This window comes from Scyliorhinus torazame, chromosome 9 (genome assembly GCF_047496885.1).
Source record: "Scyliorhinus torazame isolate Kashiwa2021f chromosome 9, sScyTor2.1, whole genome shotgun sequence".
NCBI classification, from domain to species: Eukaryota; Metazoa; Chordata; class Chondrichthyes; order Carcharhiniformes; family Scyliorhinidae; genus Scyliorhinus; species Scyliorhinus torazame.
The window spans coordinates 248,445,812-248,470,892 of NC_092715.1; the positions used below are offsets into that span (position 1 = coordinate 248,445,812).

At 47.6% G+C, this 25,081-nt stretch overlaps 1 protein-coding gene across 1 annotated transcript in view; it reads left to right on the forward strand.

The window, feature by feature from the left end:
• Positions 1-25,081, forward strand: part of dnah6 (dynein, axonemal, heavy chain 6) — a 522,203-nt gene that overhangs the window by 136,572 nt on the left and 360,550 nt on the right. Inside the window, exons 17-23 of the mRNA XM_072517256.1 lie at positions 1,939-2,052; positions 4,825-4,968; positions 9,138-9,350; positions 13,490-13,582; positions 16,120-16,239; positions 17,830-18,010; positions 23,463-23,559. Coding sequence (XP_072373357.1) covers positions 1,939-2,052; positions 4,825-4,968; positions 9,138-9,350; positions 13,490-13,582; positions 16,120-16,239; positions 17,830-18,010; positions 23,463-23,559 — 962 coding nt within the window. The remainder of the gene's footprint in view (positions 1-1,938; positions 2,053-4,824; positions 4,969-9,137; positions 9,351-13,489; positions 13,583-16,119; positions 16,240-17,829; positions 18,011-23,462; positions 23,560-25,081) is intronic.

Sequence of the window (25,081 nt, forward strand, 5' to 3'; positions counted from 1 at the left end):
ACAAATTAGGTTGAAAGCTACAGTGAGACAGATTCCTATGACAGATTTTTTATTCTGCTATTGATAAATTAGATGTCAGGGTATGGGATGGAGATATGACTTGCTACCCAGGCAATAACTGATGTTATGTATCGGGTTGGATTCTCCGCACCCCGACGCCGAAATCGTGGCTGGCGCGGGGGAGGAGAATCCATTTTCCCGCAAGGAATTGGGACCGTCGCCGGTTCCTCGATTCTGCGGGCCCTGAAAAGCGGCGTACTCAGGGAGTATGTCGCATGCCTAGGGCCTACCTGGGGTCATTGCCAGAGGCCCACTCTGCCATTTTCCTTCCCCAACCAGCCGATATACCGATGGCGTGGATCTAATATGGTCCAGCCGGTCGGGACACCCGCGTGATGGCTGCGGACTCAGTCCGCGGCCGCCCTGATTGGGGGGCGGCGGATGGGATGGCAGGAGGACTTTACAGGCGGCAGGGGAATGTTTGTGCGAGCGGACAGGTTTGGCCGCGTGGCCCATCTGGGTTTTATTTTTCGGGTCCAACTCCGCTATCCGAGTCCACCATGGAGCACGCTGTGGCCGCTGGAAGCCACCACCATGTGCGGTCTCTGACCCAGAAGTGCTGGAACCAGTATCTGCAACAAAAGCTGCAAGATCTACGCCGGGTCCCTGCTAGCCCCCTGCAGGGCTAGGAATTTGTGGCCCTTTCATGACAGTGAAACTCCACAGTTTTGTTGCTGGCTTGGGGACATAGTCCCAATAATGGAGAATCCAGCCCCAGTTTCCTAATTGTCAATTAAAATGAGGTAGTTTCTCTCGTGGGTGGATAATCTGCGACAGCTGTCTGAATGACAACTTAGAAATCTGCCGCATTGTTCACCACTTTTATGTTTCCATACAAAGTCAACATGACCCTTACCTTTTTGATAATGCTTTGAAATAATCAGCAAAATGCTTTATATTTGTATTTTTGTAAACTCCAATATAGGTCTTGTAGCGCAGTGGCTAGCGTCTTTGCCTCTGAGCCAGAAGCTCCGAGTTTGAGTACCGCCCCAAGACCTGATGGCCATAACGCGAGCAGCAGGTTGAATATCAACTGCAAAATCCTTTCCACACTCCAATGGCAGACAGGAAGAGTGTGAGAGACACCTGGTCAGCCACTCGTGTTGTGGAGTGACACCCCTCAATCTATAAACTCGTTGTGACAGGCTAGCAACCTGTTCCCAGAAAATCCTCACCATGGGAACAGATTAAAGTGCACCACTAGGTACGGGAAGAGAAACCAAAACAAACTCCAATATTATCAAACACCATGAACTATTGGGGATATTTTTCCTGAATTAACTTATGTCACAATGATCCAAGACTTTAATATATAGCAATGGTTAGTAGCTGTATGGGCGGCACGGTAGCACAGTGGCTAACACTGTTGCTTCACAGCGCCAGGGTCCCAGGTTCGATTCCCAGCTTGGTTCACTGTCTGTGTGGAGTCTGCACATTCTTCCTGTGTCTGCGTGGGTTCCTCCAGATGCTCCGGTTTCTTCCCACAAGTCCCGAAAGACAGGCTGTTAGATGAATTGGACACCCTGAATTCTCCCTCTGTGTACCTGAACAGGCGCTGGAATGTGGCAACTAGGGGCTTTTCACAGTAACTTCATTGCAGTGTGATTGTAAGCCTACTTGTGACAATAAAGATTATTATTATTATTATTATGAGCTAATTATTCTGCAGCAGAATGGTGAGCACAGTATCGCTGCTGCCCAGTAATTATTGGTGTTTCATTACTACTGTTAGTTGCAGTGATTTTATGACACTGAGGAATGAAGAAAAATGTAATTCATCTGCCAATTATGTTTATTGAGGGCACTTATTTTGTGGCATCAGTTCTAATTTATAGCTTTATTTTTGTTGTGCTATCATCTGACCTTTATTGCAAACAGGTCGAGATATCTAAATTTGATTTGCTGGAAGAAGTGCATGCTGATGTGAAGCTAAAGCAGCTCCTTTGGAATTCTCTCAATGACTGGGATGTCCGTGTGGATGAATGGCTTCAGGTAGTTTCATTACTTTTAGTTCATGCCTCGTGTCTAATTATAGATGCGCAGGATCCCTGGAGGAAATCTCTTTAAATTGATAATTACAAAATTGCATCATCATGAGCAAATATGTTAAGTAGTTCCTGCAGACCAAATGTGTTTTATATTCCGCAGCTTTTGTTGACTGTACTGTTTTACTGAAGGTACCTTGCAAGTTTTGATGAAGTGCATCACTTCATGAACGGAAATAAGTTGATCATGTTTGTGGAAACCATCAGAAGACCAATGTGTTGTTGCGTTTATATTTATGAGGACTGTTATAACCTACCCCGATCTTATTGGATGGGGACAATTGGTTTCCCCATGTTTCTTGGGGAATATGACCTCCCCGAGTGAGGGGTGGGGTGGGGAGGGGGGCAATCATTAGCAGTGCAGCTGTATAAATAGAGTTGGCCAGTGTGGCACTGACTAGAGATGGAACCAGTAGTGAACTCCTGGTACTGTGTACGTACTGTTGTAAATAAAGTTACTTTCTGTTTGACTCTACACACTTGTGCTGGATTCTTTGTGGCTCTCAAAGGGACAGACTTCTTTGATGAAATATCAACTCATAACTTGTCTGTGCCCGAGGGTTACATTTAGGGAGTAACCCAATGCTGTGCTGGGGAATCCCCTGAGGTACTTTACACGTAAGAGTTTCCCTGGCAATTGCCCAAAAGTGCTAACTTCCTCTGGGCTGGGATCCATCTGACAGAAGTCAAAGAACAATGCAACACAGAAACGGGCCCTTCAGCTTTCCAAGCCTATGCTGGTCATGATACTACCCTTTTTAAAAATAAAATATTTTAATTAAAGTTTTGCAAAATTTTTCATAATAAATAGTAATAATCCTAACATAACAAAATAGAGTGAACATTAACATAGTGCAAAAAGAGAATATACAATAGCAATTAACTAGATGTTACCCCCCACGCCTCAGTCTTCCCACCATGATACCACCCTTGGCCAAAACCCTCAGCACTTCCTAGTGCCGTATCCCTCTATACCCATCCTATCCATGTATTTGTTGAGATGCCTTTTGTATCTGATCCCACAACCTCCTCTGGTAGTGCATTCCAGGCACTCACCACCCTCTGTATAAAAAACCTGCCTCGCACATCTCCTCTAACTTTGTCCCACGAACCTTAAACCAAGCCCCTAGTGATTGACCCCTCTCCCCTGGGAAAGAGTGCCTGCCCATCCACTCTATCCATGCCCCTCATCATCTTGCAGATCTCTATCAGGTTGCCCCTCAACCTCCGACTTTCTAATGAAAACAGCCCGAGTCTATTCAGCCTCTCCGCATTGCTAACACCCTCCGGACCAGGCAACAAGCTGGTAACCGCCTCTGCACCCTCTCCAAAGCCTCCACATCCTTCTGGTGGTGTGGCGACCAGAAATGTGCACAATATTCCAAGTGCGGCCTTACCAAGGTTCTATACAACTGTAGCATGACTTGCCCATTTTTATACTCGCTGTCCCGTCCAATGTAGGCAAGTAATCCATATATTTTCTTAACTACCTTGTCCACTTGTGTTGCCACTTTCAAGGATCTGTGGACCTGCATGCCCAGATCTCTCTGACTTTCTATATTCCTAGGAGTTTTGCCATTCACTGTATATGTCCCCTCTATGTTAGGCCCACCAAAATGCATTGTATCACATTTGTCATTTAAATTGCTAACTTCAGTTCTGTCAGTTTTATCCTGGAAGTTACTCTGAAAGAGTTAGAGGAAAAAATCTCTCTTCTAATTCCAGAGTAACTATTTAAAAAAAACAGACCCAGCCTTGCACAAGACCCCCCCCACACATATGACCCCCCCCCCCCCAACCAGGGGACCCACCACACAGCTCCACACACACACACAACCTTTTTAAAGGTTTAAAACCCACTTAACTCTGCCTTCGCCAGAGAGAACCAGCTCCCAGATCTACCTGCCTCAGTGAGGAGACCCCAGCCAAGCGTCAATTAGTACTGGTCCCCATAAACGGGGACCAGGCGTACCGGTACTTGGGGGGAGGGTGGGCCTCCCAGGCGATCAGAGGCACCCAGGTGGCGGGTATCTGGACAGGGTGGCACCCTGACACTGCTGATACCACCCAGGTACCTGGCACTGCCAGTCTGGCACCCTGGCAGTGCAATCTTGACACACTGGCAGTGTCACCCGGGTGCCAGCCTGACACCCCCAGGGTGACATTTTGCCAACACCTGGGATCGGGCCCCGGCCCAGGGGTGGCCTGCCCATGTGAGGTAGGGTGCGGAGGGCTCGAGGACCCCTCAACAGGTGAGCTGGGGTATTGGAGGAGTCTGTGGAGCTCCTCAGCGCAGGCAATGCGGCAGAGTGCAGCCTTCGTGGGGCGTTCCCTGTCGAGGCCCGAAAAAAACAATAGAGTCCCGTTAGATAGCGTGGGCATTCCCAGTACTACCACTACCAGGAACGACCCCTCTAACCCTGCCCAGAATGCACTCTGTTTGTTTTTGGTTCGATCACGCCCAATTTAAACAGTACCAGCCTGTTCCAGTTGGAAATTGAAAAGGAGTTGTTGAATTGTACATTTCAAAATATCAAACAGGAACAAAATCCTGGTCATTTTGAAATAACAGATTGCCTTTATGCTCAATGTCTGCACTTATGTAAAGAAGCTAATTGTTGAAACGTTAATGGGGTGTGATTCCTTCTACAGGTTGACACAGAAAAGAAAACAATACTGACATCCTGTTGTCTTTTTTATCCTTCTATTTTCCCCACAGCTTAAATTTGAAACCATAGATGCAGAAGAATTAACAGGCGAAGTCGCAAAATACAGCAAATTTGTGAATCAATTAGAAAAAGGTCTCCCCTCAAATACTGTGGCGGCGACACTGAAAGATAATGTGGAGCAGATGAGACAAAAGGTACTTTGTTTTCCCCAAACGTTTGTGGAACGTTACGTACTGAAAATTTATTGTGTATTTTCAGCATGAAGTGAAATCTTGGCTTTAATTTTGCTCCACTATGCCATCTGCTGTCAAGTAGGATGGAAGCAAAGAGGAGGCAAAGTCAAGAAGTACGGCTGCCTCACTCCTCCTGGAAATGTAGTTGGTTGCCTCTTACCTCTGTGCAGTAGATAGATGATGGCGGGGACATGCCCATGTACTGTCACTGTTTCCACCATCCCTGTTGATGCCCAGGAGAAGGGTGGCAGTAAACCCTCAACTAATGGTAATCGTAACCTCTAAACTCTGTAAAAGAAAAAAGAAGACCCAGCCGTAACTTCATTTTCCTCAATAGTTTCAGAAAAGAAGCCAAGACCTAAAAATGAAGATTATTTTTTTCTCTGTGCCCTCATTTTACTTAATGCGGACATTTGGTGATGGGAACTCACTCTGTATGCATGGGGTGGACATCTTTTTTGCAGCCTTCAACATGTAATCGATGAAGACGAACATCTTGCCAAGGTCATTCCCATACCCCAACTACTTGCCTTCAAACAACCGCGCAACCTCAAACAAACCATTGTTTGCAGCAAACTACCCAGCCTTCAGAACAGCGACCACGACAACACACAACCCTGCCATGGCAATCCCTGCAAGATGTGCCAGATCATCGACATGGGTACACGTGAGAACACCACCCACCAGGTACGTGGTACATACTTGTGCAACTCGGCCAACGTTGTCTACTCATACGCTGTAAGAAAGGATGTCCCGAAGCGTGGTACATTGGCGAGACCATGCAGACGCTGCGACAACAGATGAACGGACATCGCGTGACAATTACCAGGAAGGAATGTTCTCTTCCAGTCGGGGAACACTTCAGCAGTCAAGGGCGTTCAGTCTCTGATCTTCGGGTAAGCGTTCTCCAAGGCGGCCTTCAAGACGCGCGACGACGCAGAATCGCCGAGCAGAAACTTATAGCCAAGTTCCGCTCACATGAGTACAGCCTCAACCGGGACCTTGGATTTATGGTGCATTACATTCACCCCCCATCATCTGGCCTGGGCTTGCAAAATCCTACCAACTGCCCTGGCTTGAGACAATTCACACCTCTTTAACCTGCGACTATCCTTCTCTCCAGTTGCTCTGGCTGGACCTGGTAGGCTTAATTATCTGCAAAGACTTGCATTCAAAGTATCGTATTGCATCTTTGACTCTGTCTGTATATATGTTTCTGGAACCCACCTGAGGAAAGAGCAGTGCTCTGAAAGCTAGTGATTTGAAACAAACCTGTTGGACTTTAACTTGGTGTTGTAAGACTTCTTACTGTGTATGCATGGGGACCAGCGGCTCAAGAAAATAGATTACGTGTTGCTGAAAAAATAGACATACTGTTGAAGCTTTTCATTATGGACTCATCAGGATAGTTCACTCATAAAGCGAACAAAGGTTTACACTGTATGAGACGAGAGTGCTGGTTGTTTGGCAAATAGACTCTGATTGGTAGTGGTGTTGTCTTGGAGAATGCACCAGGGAACGGTTAACTGCCAATCTTTTATTCAAATTTAAAAATTGAATCAGTCAGGCTCACAATATGGCTCATGTAAGCATGCCTGAATGGTACATATTCACACAAGGGTCCTGTCCTTTGAAGACCAAAGGAACTTGTCCATGTTGTGCCTTTTTCAACCAAACAAAAGCTTAGGGGACAACCATCCCTTGATTTATTCCCTATGGAAATGTCTTGACCAATCGTCAATGTTCCTGGTTTGAATTGATGTCCTGGTTGGACATTGGGTAGGGATATGGGGGTTTGGGAATCAGCGGGGGTGGTTGGACATTGGAGGGAGCTGGAGGGGTTGGATATTAGGGGATGGAGGGTGGAAACAGGGGGATGGGGATGGGGTGGGTCTGGGATGGGGTCAGATCATGTTGGGGACAGGGTCGAGCCAGGCAGGAGGTTAGGTCAGGGGATAGGCAAAGGGCTCCAGCTGGGTCAGGGAGTTGGGTTGGGGTTGGGGTTGATCTGGGTTGGTGGGTCCAGCTGTGGTGGGTGTCGGGTCGGGTCGGAGGGTAGGGTGTGGGGGTTGATGGAGGCCCAGCTAGGTCAGAGAGCATCTCAGGGAAGAATCATAGAGGGGTTCCAGCTTGATCAAGGGGAGTGAGATCCAGTTAAGTTGGGTAGTCCATCCAGGTTGGGGCATTGTGTTAGGGCCGGGTGGTTTGGTCCAGATGGGACGCTGGTCAGATTGGTTTGGGTTGGGTCAGGTAGGGGATGAGAGTCAGAGCCATGGGTTGGGGGAGTCCTGTGCCACTGGGGGTTATGGGGTGGGGGGAAATCCCATGGAGGGGGCAGTCAGGAGGTGGAAAATATCATGGAGTGGGTGGTTAGTCAGGAGGTTGAAAGAGTGGCCCTCGGGAGTTGGGGGTGTGGGGAGCTTGGCTTGTGCAGGGATTGATCTGGGTATTTAAAATAGTTGTGCAGAAGTTAGAAGAGGTTTTATTTCTTTCAACTTAGCACAGCGGTTAGCACTGTTGCTCACAGCACCAGGGTCCCGGGTTCGATTCCCGGCTTGGGTCACTGTCTGTGCGAAGTCTGCACGTTCTCCCTGTGTCTGCGTGGGTTTCCTCCGGGTGCTCCGGTTTCCTCCCACAGTCCAAAGACGTGCTGTTAGGTAATTTGGATATTCTGAATTCTCCCCTTGTGTAGCCGTACATGCGCCGTAATGTGGCTACTAGGAGCTTTTCACAGTAACTTCATTGAAGTGTTAATGTAAGCCTACTTGTGACAATAAAGATTATTATTATTAACAATTAACACAGCCCTGGCGGAACAATCCAAAGTTAACAATTTAAATTGCTTTATCGGATGGTTCCCAGAGCACCACAATGGTCCAGGGGAAGTTCCTTCTGGACAATTGCTGTGTAGATGCTTACCTGGGACGTTCCGAAAAGGATTCCCCTGTGCAGCTTTGCAGTACCCTCTAAATCCGATGCTGGGGAGCCTGGAAGTTATGTCGAGTGGGCGAAATCTTCCCATATTTTGTCAAAGTGTCAGGCTCTGACTGGAACCCAGGGTGTGGCTCTCCAACGGCACAGCTGAGTTTGTAGTCCAGGTCTTGAGACTCTCTGAAAATAAAAATTCAGGGGGCGTGGCTGACGCCATTACTGCAGCGGGACGGGGCCTGATAGGGCCAGCAAGGCCGTCTCCACAGAGATCGGTCTGCCCTTTAAAAATGGCGCTCTGAGCTGCACAGAAAATAGCACCCCCCTCCCGGATATGGGGGAACTACATCCACAAGCATCCTTTCCCCTCCACCCCCGCCATCACCGCCTTCGGGGCTCTCACCACCCCACTCCCACCAGAAGCATCTGGGGCTCCTTCACAGAGGATTTGCCATGCACTGCCCGGCACAGATTGGCACTGCCAGATTGGCACTGCCCAGGCATTTCCCTTAATCCCCCTCCCCTCCCTCTCCCCCAGGAACTATACTTACCTTTGCGACCCCAGGGGGATCCCCAGACTGATTCCCGTTTTTCCAAACCCATTGCAAACGTAATGTCAGTGAGATTTGAACATGAGGTGAGGGGGGAATCATGTAGTGGGCGGGGGGGGGGGGGGGGGGGGGGGGCTCGGTAATGGGATTAAATTGTCTGTAAATCAATTAAAACGAGGTCCATGCTCTTTGTGGGTGTGAGCCTCGTTATATCACCGGTGAGGGGTGTGAAAAATCAGGAAACGGGACCCCGCTGGCGAGAATCTTTTTTCTGGATTCTTGCGCGATTTTCCACCCGCATCACTGTTCTTGCTGATGGTGGATGGCAGATGCATAATCTCCGCCGGTATGTTTGCCACTGTCCCAAGATTTCCGATTTTTTCTTCCGCAGAAGGGATTTAGGAGAAGGTCTTGACTCTCTTTGGTTAGGATATGGAGCTTGCTACCAACTGGAGTAGCAGAGGTATATGACATGGATGAATTTGAGGGAAATGTAAATATATACATGAGGGAGAAAGGAATAAAAGGCTGCTCTAATAGGTTAAGGTGAAATTGGATGGGAGGAGGCTCATGTGGCATTAAACAATAGCATAGACTAGTTGAATTCTATCTGAAATATATTCAACATTTTACTTTACTGTCATGTTACAGCTTCCTGTAATCACTGATCTAAGGAACCCATTCCTGAAGCACAGGCACTGGGAATTAATAGAACACACCGTTGGTGCTAAACTGATCGATGTACTCGAACCTGTAACTCTGGCTCGACTAATAGAACTTAATGCTTTTGATCATGCTGAGGAAATTCAGAATTTGTCAGGGCAGGCCTCTGGTGAAGCTGCATTGGAAACTATTTTGAAAAAGGTGAGAGATTTGTCTATTTAAAGACTTTACAGCTAATAAATGTAGGCCATCGGATTTGTTCACCGCATCACAACTAGTAATCCGATCGTAGTTTATTTCTCAATTAAGTCATGACACAACTTTACTACCAGAAAATATCAGTTTGCCATCTCACTAGGGTTTTCATGTATTGTGTATAGGTTACTGGTATTCATATTCTGTTGACTGACCGGTGTAAATGATGCACTTCAGAACATTTAGTTCTTGACTAGTTAAAATAATTTATTATGAAACAACTGCGTGCTAAAGATAACTGGTATAAATATATAACAAACTACTAACACTAACTAACTATACTAGAGCTACTGCAAAATATGCCTATCCACCAACACGACTTACTCCTAACTCCCTAGGCACAGTCATGTGGTATACTGCCACCTGGTGGTCGGAGGTTGTGCACATTATTATATATAAGATTGCTTATGCATAACATCACACCCCCTTTCATTTGGAAATGTTACATTAATTAGATCATTTTTACAATTCAGTATAATATGCATAAATATTTACACCTGTTACAGTCTGTTACAAATTCAGTCTTTCAGGTTTACGTCTTAGCCTTGTTGATCTTCTGAGTGGCAGATGAACTTGTGAAGTTACTTCATCTTCCTTTGAAGTTGTGGATGCTACTTGTTGTTCGTGTATCATTGTGTTTGTATCTTGTTGTTGTGCCCCTGTATGCTGGACTGTATCTTCTTGAGCTTGCTCAGCACGACGAAGCACTTCTTCTTGTGGTTGCATCACAGAAGGTTGCTGAACTTTCAGCAGAGCTCTTCTGTTTCTCCTTAAGACAACGCCTTCATCAGTGATGATTGTATACAAATTTGGACTTGCTTGTCACAGTACTTTCACATACCTTGACCATCTATTCCCTTTAGAATCTTCCAGTCTGACTGTGTCATCTGGCTGCTATGATTGAAGTCTTTTCGCGGATTTATCATCAAACCTCTTTGTAGATTTGCCCTCAAACCTCCTCTGCCTCCTTTTCTGAAAGAACGGTTGCCTCTCTACATTTGGAGTCTTTCAGCAGTTTGAACCAAAGCTTCCTACATCGTGTGCAGTTTTTTTGGCTTCCCGCACTGTATGCAGCTGTTCAATCTCCTGCACTATGTGCAGTTTTTTACCATTGCGTCAATATCTCAGATAACGCCCAGACAATAGACTGTGTCTTCAGATCTTTACTTGCGCTTTTTCTTCCCGTGTTCCCTTCATGGAAGAACAACCGACCTTAATGCATGCGGAATTACTGTTCATTGTTTTCGCAGCAACAATCCATTTGCATCACTAAACTCTGCTCTCACATTATAAAAACTTGAGCAGGATCCTTTGGGCCATCCTTCGTGGAGATATGTTCTCACTTTTTGTAAGTCTGTGTCTTTGGTGGTTTCTTCTTTTATCCTGACATAACCGATAGAGTTTACCCAGTCTGTGGGTTCTTCTATGTGTTTAATTATGCCTAAAGCTGTCATCCTTTCCAGCTCTGCCTTCAATTTATCTCTCAATGGAGCTGGTACAAGTCTCGGTGTGTGAATCACTGGCTTCACTTTCTCCTTTAATTGGATGTTCTACTTGTGCAGTAAAGTGTCAAAGCCTTGAAATATTTCAGGAAATTCTTTCAATATGGAATCTACCGATGCATATTGTCTGGTTGCAGTGGTGTCTGCACTGTAACTTGCCAAAGTCCGTCACACGCTTCTACTCCTAGCAGAGATTTGCGTTCCACCGCTACAATGGAAAATCTAATAGCGTAAACTCTGTTTTTCACATTGACATCGAGCTCGCATGCTCCTAATGTCATAATTTAATTTCCGTTGTAGTCTCTTAACAATACTGATACTGCTTTGTTTACTACTTGCGGTTTCATTCTCAGCTCTTTTAAATCTGATCAATTGATAAGGTTGGCCCTCGCACCTGTGACGAGTTTGAATGTTATTAATCTGTCACTAATGATTAATGGCACTGTCCATTTGTCTTTTTGAGTATTTGTATTTAATTCACAATTGCTGCAAATTGTCAAGAACGCATTGTCATGTAGCATGCCTTGAATATCCTTGTCTTCACTGGAAATCAGGTGGACAAAAATGTGGCCTCAAGCACACTTCATCAACAGTGTTGATAACTTTTGTTTGTTCTGCTTTTTTCCTGGAAAAGCATGGTGTCGAGAAATGATTTCTGCCGTTACAATTGGAGCATATCTTTCCAAACGCTAGATATTGCCATGGCAAATTCTGTTTGCCGCGTCGTGGACATGAAATGGAGGATCGGGTCGGCTGCTCAAAATGGCCGCTTGTGCTGGAAGCACGTTTTTTATTTGAGTGCGTCCCTACACTAATGGCATCAGCCGCCTCTTCTACCTTTGTGCCAAAATGCTGGAGATTCAATGTGCTGATCAGCTTTGCTGCAAGCTCGCTAGCGTGACGTATTTTGATAGCATCATCAAGTTGAAGCTCAGTTTCTCTAAGATACCTCTCACATACCTTATTGTTGGAGATCCTGAACATGTTCTGATCACGGATCATTGATGACTGGAGGGTACTAAAATTTCACTACTGCACGTTCAATCGCAAGTCAGTGTGAAAATTGGGCGTCACAGTAGCGCAGTGGTTAGCACCATTGCTCCACAGCGCCAGGGACCCAAGTTTGATACCAGGCTTGGGTCACAGTCTATGCAGTCTGCCCATTCTCCCCATGTCCTGTGTCTGTGTGGGTTTCCTCCGGGTGCTCCAGTTTCCGCCCACAAGTCCCGAAAGACGTGCTTGTTAGGTGAATTGGACATTCTGAATTCTCCCTCACTGTACCCGAACAGGCGCCGGAGTGTGGCGACTCAGGGCTTTTCACAGTAACTTCATTGCAGTGTTAATGTAAGCATATTTGTGACAATAATAAACATCATTATTATCAAATCCTTGCCTGCTTTCTGGGTGCGCATGCAAAATATATAGCGCTCAAAGTTTTAATTTTGTTGCGGAGAGTAATGCCGATCAAATTGTTTGAGAACTTTGTCAAAGTGATATCCTCAAACCTAATCTACAGACACGGAAGGTCTATTTTATGTGGAAATTCTTGTCTCCAAAGGAAAGTAGGACAGTGGATTTGGTGGCATCAAAAAGAATGTCTGACTAACTGTAGCATTATTTTCTTCCTCATCAGCACCTCAGTATGTCATGCTTTCAAAGACACTGCCAAGGAGCTCTTGTGCTAGTGTTCCTACCTCTGGACCAGAGGCTCCAGGTTCAAGTCCATTGCCAGGATCTGTTGACCACGCAAGGAATTTTCATAACATGGTTCAACAGGCTGATAATCAGCTCGAGAATTCTTCAACCACTTCCCCACTATTCCCCAAAGGGAAAAAAAGTACATGTGTGAAGGTTAGCTAAAAAAAGAATAGTGCTGCATGAAGGATAGAACGTCAGGGTAGTTAACAATGCAATGCATCCTATTTGGTTGCACAAGCCAGTTCCACTGCAGCCAGAAGGTTGGATGCTGAGTCACTGTGTGACCACAGACTTATGCCTCCACCTTAGATTTTCTTTCTCTCTGTTTTTGTCTGTGGATTTTGTTTTCTGACTTTTTGTCTCCCTATTCCAGGAGTCTGCTTTGATATTTCCTTTGTTTTGAAATTTCATTCACCCGCAGTGCTCTGCTCCTTGCCCCTGACGATCTGACACCGGAAAGTTGAGTGCAAACAGCCAATGGAGTTTGTCTGCAGGCTGCCACTGGCCGTTTGGTCTCAACAGTATCTGTAATTGAAAATGGTTGTTCTGTATCTAAACCGGAATGGCTTAACCTAAGCACGTTTCCCAAATAAAATGCACTGGGTATCTTACTATATATCCAATATAAACTTGAATAGCTTCTACCCTTTGTTAAGAGCATCACAACATTTTCTTGAGCTAGCGGTCAATCTGTACTGTTGTAATTTCAAATATATTAGCGAGTATTAATTTATGCCCTAGTAGGTACGTTTTCAAATAGCAGGCCTGTTTTAATGAGGATAAATGCAAAAGCCTATTCTGAGATAACACTTTTATTTGATGTAATGTCTGTGATCTAATGTTATTATTTTAATTCATGGTGTTTTATAAATGTTTTATTTTTAGGTGGAAGATGGATGGAAAATGACTGAGTTTGTGGTCCTTCCTCATCGTGAAGCCAAGGATATTTTCATTCTTGGTGGTACTGATGAAATTCAGGTAATAATTATCCAGTGAAGTAATATCCAGTCTTTAGACCTTCCTATTTTTATCAGCTAAACCAACATTGGTGATCACTGGCACTCATTTCCTTTGCCATCTCTTCCTAATACCAATGAAGGTGTTCTCTGGAAGGATAAAAGATCTCCTTTGTCCTGCCCGCTGCCTGCACAAGGACAGAGAAATGGCATTGTCAGAAAACCTGGGTGATCGCCCAGTGTCTTCTGCAGCCATATCTGTCCTTCTGCACGTTTCCTTCCTTTTGCCAGAGTGCATCTCTCCTTCCAATAAGTGCTGTCCTCAGAGAAGCCCAATATCCAGCCCCCATAGAAATGTGCAAACAACCAATAATGAAGGTCGTGCTAGGTGTGTGCTTGAATGATGATTGTGGACAGGCATGAATGTTATGTGCTTCCTGGAAGATTGAGGATAGTGTGAAAGTTGTACTTGTTTTACTGGGTGCGGAACATTTGTAAACCCATGTATGAGAAACTATGAGGACAAACTTGCTTTTCCCCACTCAGTGGTGCTGATTCCGCAGAACTTTTGTCAGCTGCTTTTTAAAAAAAAGGATGAAAGGTCATCGACCTGAGATGTCAGCTCTGAACTTCTCTCTCCACAACCTACTGAATATTTCCCACATTTTCTGATTTTATTTCAGATTTCTAGCACCCGTAATATTTTGCTCTTGTATCAATCCAAGGCTCTGTCTGACCTTTCTTGTGGATATGGTTGTGACATTATGTGTAATGTCTGGCACATTAAGAATTAATGTGATACTATAGTCTACCACCAGATAGAGCTGGGGAGCAGACCTATAAGGGATTCGGGGAGATTCAGCGGTTTGGATCAGAAATTGGCGAGCTGGAAGAAGACAAAGGGTGGCAGTTGATGGGAAGTGTTCAGACTGGAGTCCAGTTACTAGTGGTGTGCCACAAGGATCTATTTTGGGGCCACTGCTGTTTGTCATTTTTATAAATGACCTGGAGGAGGTCGTAGAAGGATGGGTGAGTAAATTTGCAGATGACACTAAAGTCGGTGGCGTTGTGGACAGTGAGGAAGGATGTTACAAGTTACAGAGGGATATAGATAAGCTGCAGCGCTGGGCTGAGAGGTGGAAAATGGAGTTTAATGCAGAAAAGTGTGAGGTGATTCATTTTGGAAGGAATAACAGGAAGACAGAGTACTGGGCTAATGGTAAGATTCTTGGCAGTGTGGATGAGCAGAGAGATCTCAGTGTCCATGTACATAGATCCCTGAAAGTTGCCACTCAGGTTGAGAGGGTTGTTAAGAAGGCGTACGGTGTGTTAGCATTTATTGGTAGAGGGATTGAGTTTCGGAGCCATGAGGTCATGCTGCAGCTATACAAAACTCTGGTGTGGCCGCATTTGGAATATTGCGTGCAATTCTGGTCGCCGCATTATAGGAAGGATGTGGAAGCATTGGAAAGGGTGCAGAGGAGATTTACCAGAATGTTGCCTGGTATGGAGGGAGATCTTATGAGGAAAAGCTGAGGGACTTGAGGCTGTTTTCATTGGAGAGAAGAAGGTTAAGAGGTGACTTAATTGAGGCATACAGGGTGATCAGAGGATTGGGTAGGGTGGGCAGTGAGTGCCTTTTTCCTCAGATGGTGATGTCTAGCACGAGGGGACATAGCTTTAAATTGAGGGGAGATAGATATAAGACAGATGTCAGAGGTAGGTTCTTTACTCAGAGAGTAGTAAGGGCGTGGAATGCCCTGCCTGCAACAGTAGTGGACTCACCAACACTAAGGGCATTCAAATGGTCATTGGATAGACATATGGATGATAAGGGAATAGTGTAGATGGGCTTTAGGGTGGTTTCACAGGTCGGAGCAACATGGAGGGCCGAAGGGCCTGTATTGCGCTGTAATGTTCTATAAAAGGGAACGCCTTTCAGACTTCTGGGGGAAGGAGTAAGAAGAAGTAAGGAGAAGCTTGGAGCAGGTGTGAGTTAAAATAGATCAATAGTGTAGAGTTCAGTAGCATAGATGTAGTGTCGCCTTATTTATTAGTTAATACCTTGTAACGTGTTTGAATCACAATTTGTGTAGTGTAAATAAACTAGCTTTGTTTAATAACATAGCTTGATGTTCTTTGGCTACACAACAACTTTAATCCATCCTGAGAAACTCTACAAGGAACATCACAGTGGTGTTCTGGCCAATAGTTAAGCCTCAACCGATGTCATTACAACAGAGTAGGATGATATTGATAAAAGCAAATTACTGCGGATGCTGGAATCTGAAACATAAACAGAAAATACCGGACAATCTCAGCAGGTCGGACAGCATCTGTGGAGAGAGAAGGGAGCTAACCTGTCGAGTCCGGATGACTCTTTGTCAAAGCTTTCTAAAATGTTATATTTCCAGTGCTCACTGATGATTTGGGCTGAAGATGTTAATCAAGCCGTGTTGGTTGGAGGTATGTAACCCTGTAGCAATCATGCATCAAGGCCCATTAAATCTAAGTATTCTATGTCTGAGTGGAGTAATTTATAAAAAATGTTTGTTACAGGCTTTGCTGGATGACAGCATCATTAATGTATCAACCATTGCCTCCTCACGCTATGTTGGACCTATAAAACATCGTGTTGATGAGTGGCAAAGGCTTCTTTCACTGTTCAATGAAACCTTGGTGAGTGTTACACTTTTAATAGTTATAGCAACAAAAGTTTTAACTTTATACTATGTTGTGCCTTGATGTTTCAGATTAAGAATTCTAAATCTTTTGAAGTGCCTATGTATCAATAATGCACAATATGTGAAGGAGTATTTTTTAGACTGGATTGTATTGTGCACCATGTGTATTTGTAACATTGGCCATATCCTCCGAGCTCCCCAATTACAGATTGTGAGCAGGGCACTGGGGGTGGGGGAGTGCAAACTTCCTCTGGACAATTGCCCTGCACTGTGAACCAGCAAAAAAGGTGATTTAAATTGAAAACTTTGGATGGTGCCGGCAGAGTACCAGGAATTAGTCAACAAAAGGCTAGGGGCGCAATTCTCCCATCGGGAGACTAAGTCCTGACGCCGTGGTGAAAACCGGAGTGTTTCACTCTGGTGTGGGAGGCCGCTCCCATTCCCCTATTCTCCCGCCCCCGGGGGGCTAGGAGCGGCGTCGCGTCATTTACGCGCGCTGGGCATTGGCGCCGCATAAAAGCGGTGCCACGTAAATGAGGCGGCCGGCGCCGCGTAAATGACGTCACCCGCGCATGCACGGTTGCCGTCCTTCCCGAGGCCGCCCCGCAAGAAGATGTTGGTTGGATCTTGCGGGGCGGCGGAGAAAGGAGGTCCTCCTTCAGAGAGGCCGGCCCGCCGATCGGTGGGCACTGATCGCGGGCCAGACCCCTTTTGAGGCCGCCCCTGGTGCAGGAACCCCCTCCCTCCCCCCCACAGGCTGTCCCCCCAGCATTCCCGCGCTGTTCCCACCAGCAGCAACCAGGTGTGCACGGCGCTGGCAGGAAGCCGTCGTGTTGGGCAGGCAGCTCGGTCCATCCGGGCCGGAGAATCGCCGCTCGCCCGTTACAAACGGCGAGCGGCGATTCTCCCAGCGGCCAGCCGTGATTCTCGCCGTGCTGGTTTGGGGGGATGGGAGAATCGAGTGCGGGTGCCGGGGCGACATGGAGGGACTCGCGCGGCGCCCCGGCGATTCTCCCACCCGGCGTGGGGGGTAGAATTTCGCCCTAGGTCTTTATGATAGTTATCTGGACGTTAGAAGAAGTTTTAATTCTTCTAACTTCTGTTGAGGACAAGGTCAAGTAGGATTGTACCTCTTGTTTGTTTCTGTCACCACTTGCCGCAGATCCAGTCCAGCAGCTATGTCCTTTAGGACTCAGCCAACTCGGTCAGTAATAATAATGATAATCTTTATTAGTGTCACAAAGAGGCTTACGTCCACATTAGTGGTCCTTCGTGATGGACATTGAAGTCCCCTACCCAGAGTACATTCTGTGCCCTTTCCACCCTCAGTGTTTCCTCCAAGTGGTGTTCAACATGGAGGAGTACTGATTCATCAGCTGAGGGCGCGTGGTAGTTGGCAATCAGGAGAAGATTTCCTTGCTTATATTGAACCTGATGCCATGAGATTACATGGGGTCCACAGTCAATGTTGAGAACACTCGGGGAAACTCCTTCCTGGTGGGTCTGTCTATGACACCAATAATTTGCTTCGTGAAATAGGCTTGACCAAAACCTTTCATATTGTATATTTCTTCTCCTGTCACAGGAACAATGGCTGACATGCCAGCGAAACTGGTTGTACCTGGAGAGTATCTTTTGTGCTCCAGACATTCAGCGTCAGTTACCTGCAGAGGCCAGGATGTTCACTCAAGTGGATAAAGCCTGGAAGGAAGTCATGCGAAAAATAAATCGCCTACCAAATGCTCTGAGAGCAGCTACACAACCCGGTAAGTAAAATATGTGAACATCAATAATGGGCGCAATTCTCCCATCGGGAGACTAAGTCCCGACGCTGGAGTGAAAACCGGAGTGTTTCACTCCGGCGTTGGAGGCCGTTCCCAGCCCCTTATTCTCCCACCCCCAGGGGGCTAGGAACGGCGCTGTGTCATTTACGTGCTCCGGGCCTTGGCGCCGCATAAAAGCGGCGCCGCATAAGTTACGTCACCCGCGCATGCGCGGTTGCCGTCCTCCACGCGGCCGCCGCGCAAGAAAATGGCGGATCGATCTTGCGGGGCAGCGGAGGAAAGGAGGTCCTCCATCAGAGAGGCCGACCCGCCGATCGGTTGGCACCTATCGTGGGCCAGACCCCTTATGAGCCCCCCCCCCCCCCGGGTGCAGGAACCTCCCTCGCCCTCCCCCACAGGCCGCCCTCCCCAGCGAACCCGTGCTGTTCCCGCCGGCCGCGACCAGGTTGGGGCGAGATTCTCCGACCCCCCGCCGGGTCGGAGAATCGCCGGGGGCTGGCGTGAATCCCGCCCCTGCCGGTTGCCGAATTCTCCGGCATCGGATATTCGGCGGTGGCGGGAATCGCACCGCGCCGGTTGGCGGGCCCCCCACCCCCCCTCGATTCTCCGGCCCGGATGGGCCGAAGTCCCGCCGCTAGGTTGCCTCTCCCGCTGGCGTGGATTAAACCACCTCTCTTACCGGCGGGACAAGGCGGCGCGGGCGGGCTCCGGGGTCCTGGGGGGTGCGTGGGGTGATCTGGCCCCGGGGGGTGCCCCCACGGTGGCCTGGCCCGCGATCGGGGCCCACCGATCCGCAGGCGGGCCTGTGCCGTGGGGGCACTAATTTCCTTCCGCCTTCGCCACGGTCTCCACCATGGCGGAGGCGGAAGAGGCTCTCTCCACTGCGCATGCGCGGGGTGCCGTGAGCGACCGCTGACACTCCCGCGCATGCGCCGCCCGGCAATGTCATTTCCGCGCCAGCTGGCGGGGCACTTCCGCTAGCTGGCGGGGCGGAAATCAGTCCGGCGCGGGCCTAGCCCCTGAACGTTACGGCTCGGCCCCCCAAGATGCGGAGGATTCCGCACCTTTGGGGCGGCGCGATGCCCGACTGGTTTGTGCCATTTTTGGCGCCGGTCGGCGGACATCGTGCCGATACCGGAGAATTTCGCCCCAGTTGTGGATGGCGCCGGCGGGAAACTGTCGTTTTGAGCAGGCCGGAGAATCGCCACTCGCCCATTACCAACGGCAAGCGGCGATTCTCCCAGTGGCCAGCCGTGATTCGTGCCGCACCGGTTTGGGGGGGTGGGAGAGTCGCGTACGGGCGTCAGGACGGCGTGGCGGGACTCGCGCGGCGCCCGGGTGATTCTCCCACCCGACGTGAGGGGGGAGAATTCCGCCCAATGTTCCTACATTCCAGTTTGTTGCATGAAGAGAAAGGCTTTTTCTTGAATCAGCGCTTGCATTTTGGGGGCTTTCATACTGGATCTTTTTGGCTGAAACTTTGCACATCCTGTCTGTGACGGGTTTGTTTGCTGTTTTGCTTTGTTTTCAGATGCTTGCTGTCATGGATACAGTGGTACAACTGGTTTATGAAAACCACGGGCGAAATTCTCCGGTATCGGCGCGATGTCCAAGGTGCGGAATCCTCCGCATCTTGGGGGGCCAAGCCCCAACCTTAAGGGGCTAGGCCCGCGCCGGACTAATTTCCGCCCCGCCAGCTGGCGGAAAAGGCCTTTGGTGCCCCGCCAGCTGGCGCGGAAATTACATCTCCGGCCGGCGCATGCGCGGGAGCGTCAGCGGCCGCTCACGGCATCCCCACGCATGCACTGTGGAGGGAGTCTCTTCCGCCTCCGCCATGGTGGAGACCGTGGCGAAGGCGAAAGGATAAGAGTGCCCCCACGGCACAGGCCCGCCCGCGGATCGGTGGGCCCCGATCCCGGGCCAGGCCACCGTGGGGGCACCCCCCGGGGCCAGATCGCCCCGCTCCCCCCCCCAGGATCCCGGAGCCCGCCCACGCCGCCTTGTCCCGCCAGTAAGGTAGGTGGTTTCATCTACGCCGGTGGGACAGGCATTCTAGCAGCGGGAATTCGGCCCACCCGGGCCGGAGAATCGTGGGGGCGGGGCCCGCCAACCGGCGTGGCGCGATTCCCGCCCCCGCCGAATATCTGGTGCCGGAGAATTCGGCAATCGGCAGGGGCGGGATTCACGCCAGCCCCCGGCGATTCTCCGACCCGGCGGGGGGTCGAAGAATCTCGCCCCACGCGTCTTAAATTAAGACTTTCTAACTCGGAATAGATTTTCCCAAAAGAGCAATGTTATAAATTGGGGATTTTTTAAACAAGGACTGACACACAATTATCGCCAAAATAACCCAAAATTTCGTACTCAATCAATTATCAAAAAGTAATAAAGCCATAAATTAATATTGTAAATCTTAATAAAAACTCTGGAAACACAAAGATTCACCGAGTAAAAATGCTCAGAGAGGCAACTGAGAGACTTGAGTCAGAGAGGTGGGCAGCACAGAATGTCGATGCGCACGTATGAAGGGTTGAACTTGTTCACTGGCGCACGATCATAAAGTCGAAACCAATGTCATAAATTGAAAACAGAATGCTCATTTATAAATGTTTTAAGTGGCGTTCATCGTAATTTGAACATCGGAAAGTTGAAGACTGCCGCGTGTGCAGTCTTCAAAGAAATGCTGGAATTACTCATCAGGTTAGGTCGCATGAGTGGAGTGAGAAACGGAGTTAACATTTCAGGTTGATGACCTCGCATTTGATGCTGCCTGACCTGCTGAGTGTTTCTAGCATTTTCTGTTCTTATTTCAGATTTCCAGTCTCTTGATTTTGTGCAGTCTTCATTTTCGGCATCATTCTGATTTAAAATAATTTAGCAAAATGACAAAATGTTTGCATTGTCAGTACTATTAATGATGCTATTTTAATGACCAGAAATCCAATAATTCAATATTTTTTTATCTGTTTGCCCTGTTGTGCTTCTCTCATGGTTGCAGTCAGTCCACAGGATAGATTACTCTGGAGCTTTTCCTTTGTCTGGCCCCACGACACTGCTTAATGCTTCCCTATATTCTCATTTCCAGAATCCATCTTCTTCCTCAGGCACTCTTAGTGCAATCCAGTCATCCCACCACCCACTGTATTTCCAGTACTTCCACACCCAGCACCTCCTGAAGTCTAAGAGAGAGGTATTGGTACCTGATCTCACGACTATAGTAGTTAGCACTGTTGCTTCACAGCGCCAGGGACACGGGTTTGATTCCCAGCTTGGTTCACTGTCTGTGTACTGTGTACGTTCTCCCCGTGTCTGTGTGGGTTTCTTCCGGGTGCTCCGGTTTCCTCCCACAAGTCCCGAAAGAGTGAAGACGTGCTATTAGGTGAATTGGACATTCTGTATTCTCCCTCTGTATACCTGAACAGGCGCCGGAATGTGGAGACTAGGGGATTTTCACAGTAACTCCATTGCAGCGTTAATGTAAGCCTACTAATAAAGATTATTATTATTGTTATGACAGCAAGCCAGCATCTATTTGCTGGGCTGGAAAAATAACTACCAAATGTAAGAGTTAACTCCAAAATGCAAGCTCTGTAGTTTCGAAAGCCTTGAATTCTTTTGAAGAACAAAACCTTCCCTTAATGTGACTGGTGCAGTTGTACGTCTTAAATGACATTAAACTCAACATACATCCTTCCACAGAGGATGGAAATTATTTGCATGACAGTAGCATGTTACAAGGTGGCTGGAGTTGCCCTTCAAAGGTAACACAGCACTGCGCTTTGTCTCTCTTCTGCAGCAGGTTAGGTTGACAGATGTCCTCAGTAGGTGTGTGACCTAAGATCGACAGGTATTGCATGGTACCTGATGTCCCCAGTATGCCCTCCTTCATTTTCAAATGCTTGTAATATGCTGTATTTCAAAAACAACAAATTAAGACAAAATTGGGCACAAAAATTATTCTGACAATGCACATTATTGATAGTAATGTCAGAAATTAGGGAAATAAATCACTGAAAAATTAACACAGTAAAAAAAAGGTACAGATATTGCAAGTACCATTTAAGTTTGTCAATTTCAGAGTTCCATCAACGTATGCTGGTGATCCTTTCCAATATTCTAGAGAATGGCAGATAAGGAGTAAGAGCCAACATAGTGTGAATGGTGCCGAATTATGCTTGTTTTTAAAAAATATTTTTGTATTAGTTTGAAGTATTAATGATGTCAAGGCACAGAAATGAGCACAAGAACATTAATTGACAAAATACAAAAAGCTGCTGAAGTAGGAAGTAGGTGTCGAGACAATGGGAGAGATTTAATGGGACAAAAACAGAGACCATTTTCGGGCGCATTTAGGGAGGTGTTACTTAGCACCTGCAGCTCCGAGAACGACTCCGCTATTTAACGGCACTTTGCCTTATTTTTTGGCTTTGGCGAGAAATGTCCATCAAGGCAGCATTTACATCATTTCCTGCACTGACGAGCTCAGGAGCTCAGCTCACCAGGGCAGGAAGAGTATTCGCGGATCAGGCACCGTTCTTTTGACCCCCTCAGCCACCCCACCACAGCCTCCAGACCCCCCTCCCCCCACTGCACCCAACTAGCCTCTTACGGAGTCCTCGAGCACCCCCCCCCCCCCTCACCTCACCTCTTACGGGTAAGATACCCCGGGCCCGACCCCTGGCCTGGCACAGGCAACCTGGCACCCAATCACCTTGACATTGCCAGACTGACAACCTGACATTGCCATCTGGCACCTTGGCACCGACAGGTAGGTATAGCCAGGATGCCCAGGTTGCATTTCCAGGCTGGCAGGATGGCAGTACCAAGGTCCCCATCAGGAGTTTGAGGGTACCACCCTCACAGAGCCCGACCACTCAGGAGTCACTAATGGCCTGGTAGACTCCCTCTAGGTGGCATTACGCATGGTCCACGTTTGTGGAAACCAGTGCTAAACAGCGCCTTGTCCAAGTCTCCCAGGTGCGGCTATTAGTTCCCAGACCTCAGGAGAATACGGTGCAGATATACTTAAATGAGCCATTAAATATGTTAATCTGGATCTCTCCCAGCGAGGGAGAGATCTAGAACACGACATCACGCACAATTCCATGAAATCTCATGAAACATTTTGAGCGCCGCGAATCTCACAAGAGGTCTCTCGTGACGTTCAACGGCCTTGTCGCTTCACCAAGTCGGACGCGACGAGGCCATTAAATCGTGTCCTATGAATATGATGGTTCCCTTCAGCACAATTTAGACATCTGCTCTCCCAATGTACATCAGTGCTGAATCTACCTTTTAATGTACAGTAACACTGGAGGTCTGCTCCCTCTACAGAGGATGAGTGACATCTCAGTACCTCCAGCGATTTTATTTCTTTATTTTATGTATGCTTATTGTGTGTGGCCTTATTGTCTAATTTTTATTTCATAAATAGGTTTGTTGGAGATTTTCCTGAATAACAATGAATTATTAGACCAAATTCTAAAGTGTCTGGAGGCCTATCTTGAATCGAAACGAGTGATCTTCCCCAGGTTTGTGTTCTCTGTATATTGGTGCAATTTATTGTACCTCATTTATGATAGAAAGCAACAGGGTTTTTTTTTGAAGAAGAAAATAAAATTAATTTATTTTTCAAAATGTTCCTCACAAGTTATTTATGTCCTGTCATACCAACAATGAGCATGAGTAAATCTATTCACAATATGGCGTCCTTGCTGCTCGGTAAGCAGCCCTGGGGAAGTGCACGGGGGAAGTTTATTTTCCCTTTCATTTTTACCCCATCTCGACTGAGAACTGGTGACTTTTACTAGGTTGTGCTACCTTCCTTCTCGGCCATATCACCTCCTCAAAGGTTTATACGGTTGTTTAAACAAAGTGTTAGATTCTCCGGCCCCCGCCTCCGGTAGCGGAGATCCCAATACGACGGAGGATTCAGCATGAGGGAAAGAAATAGGGCACCAATCTATTTCCGATGCTCCAGTCCCCACTGCTGGCAGCATCGAGATTCGTGCCCTGTGCCAGTGTGAGGATGCAAATGCATCAAAATGACCATTCTGTTCACCCGATGTTCACCGATCCTCCACACCTCCATGATTCTCTGGCCTTGCTGCTTTCTAGACATCACCCTGAGGCAGCAGCTGTAAGGGACCGGTGAGTGAAAAAGCAATGATTTTTTTCACTGTTTTTGCCTGAACTGCTCTTTAGCTTCCAAGCAGGGGTGATTGATGGTTGAGTCTCTGTTATTGGGGAGGATTCTCTGTTGTCAGGGATTCTCTGAAATGGGGGGTCTCTGGTGGGGGTTATGTGGGGGGACTCTGGTGGGGATCTCTAGTGGGGGATCTGGTGGCGGGTCTGGTGAGAGGATCTGGCGGGGGGTCTGGTGGGGGTCTTTAGTGGGGGTGTGATTGGGGGGTCTGGTGTGGGGGTTGAGTCACTCTCATCCAAGGGTACTGTGGGGGAGGGAGGATGCCCTTGTCAGTGGGTGTGTGTGAACAGGATTTGCATTGCGGGAGACAGGGGAGGATATCCGCCAGTTCAAAATAGCGGCCCGATAGTGGGATTTGTGATGAAATCCCTCACCATCCCCACCATGAATTTATTTGCATGGCAAGTGATAGCGACTCGCTTGTTGATACTGCTTCTAGCGGCAGCGCAAACCAGAGGCATTTCAGCTCCGGCGGCAGAACATAGTCTCCCAAACGGACCATCCTGCCATGTCCTTTGTATAGCTGAGTTGGCAATTCTGTGATGGTTTCTCCTCTCACTTCATTCAACAAGGCAATACTGGGTGTGCCTCAAGGCTACACACTTGGCCCCTTATTTCCTTGTTTACAAGCTGTTACTTAACACTATTTTTCTGAGACACGGAATTAAATGAAGAAAACAGGTTCTCGGCCAGCATTGTTTCACCAATAGCAACAACCACAAGTTGCTCCACCAATATCTCCAAAGCTTCATCAAAAATCCTCGGCCCTGCTGGAACTCATATTGCTGTCGCACAGTGTTTCTTCTCTCTGGCCTTGCCTCTCCCTCATCATTCAAAAACCTCTAAAC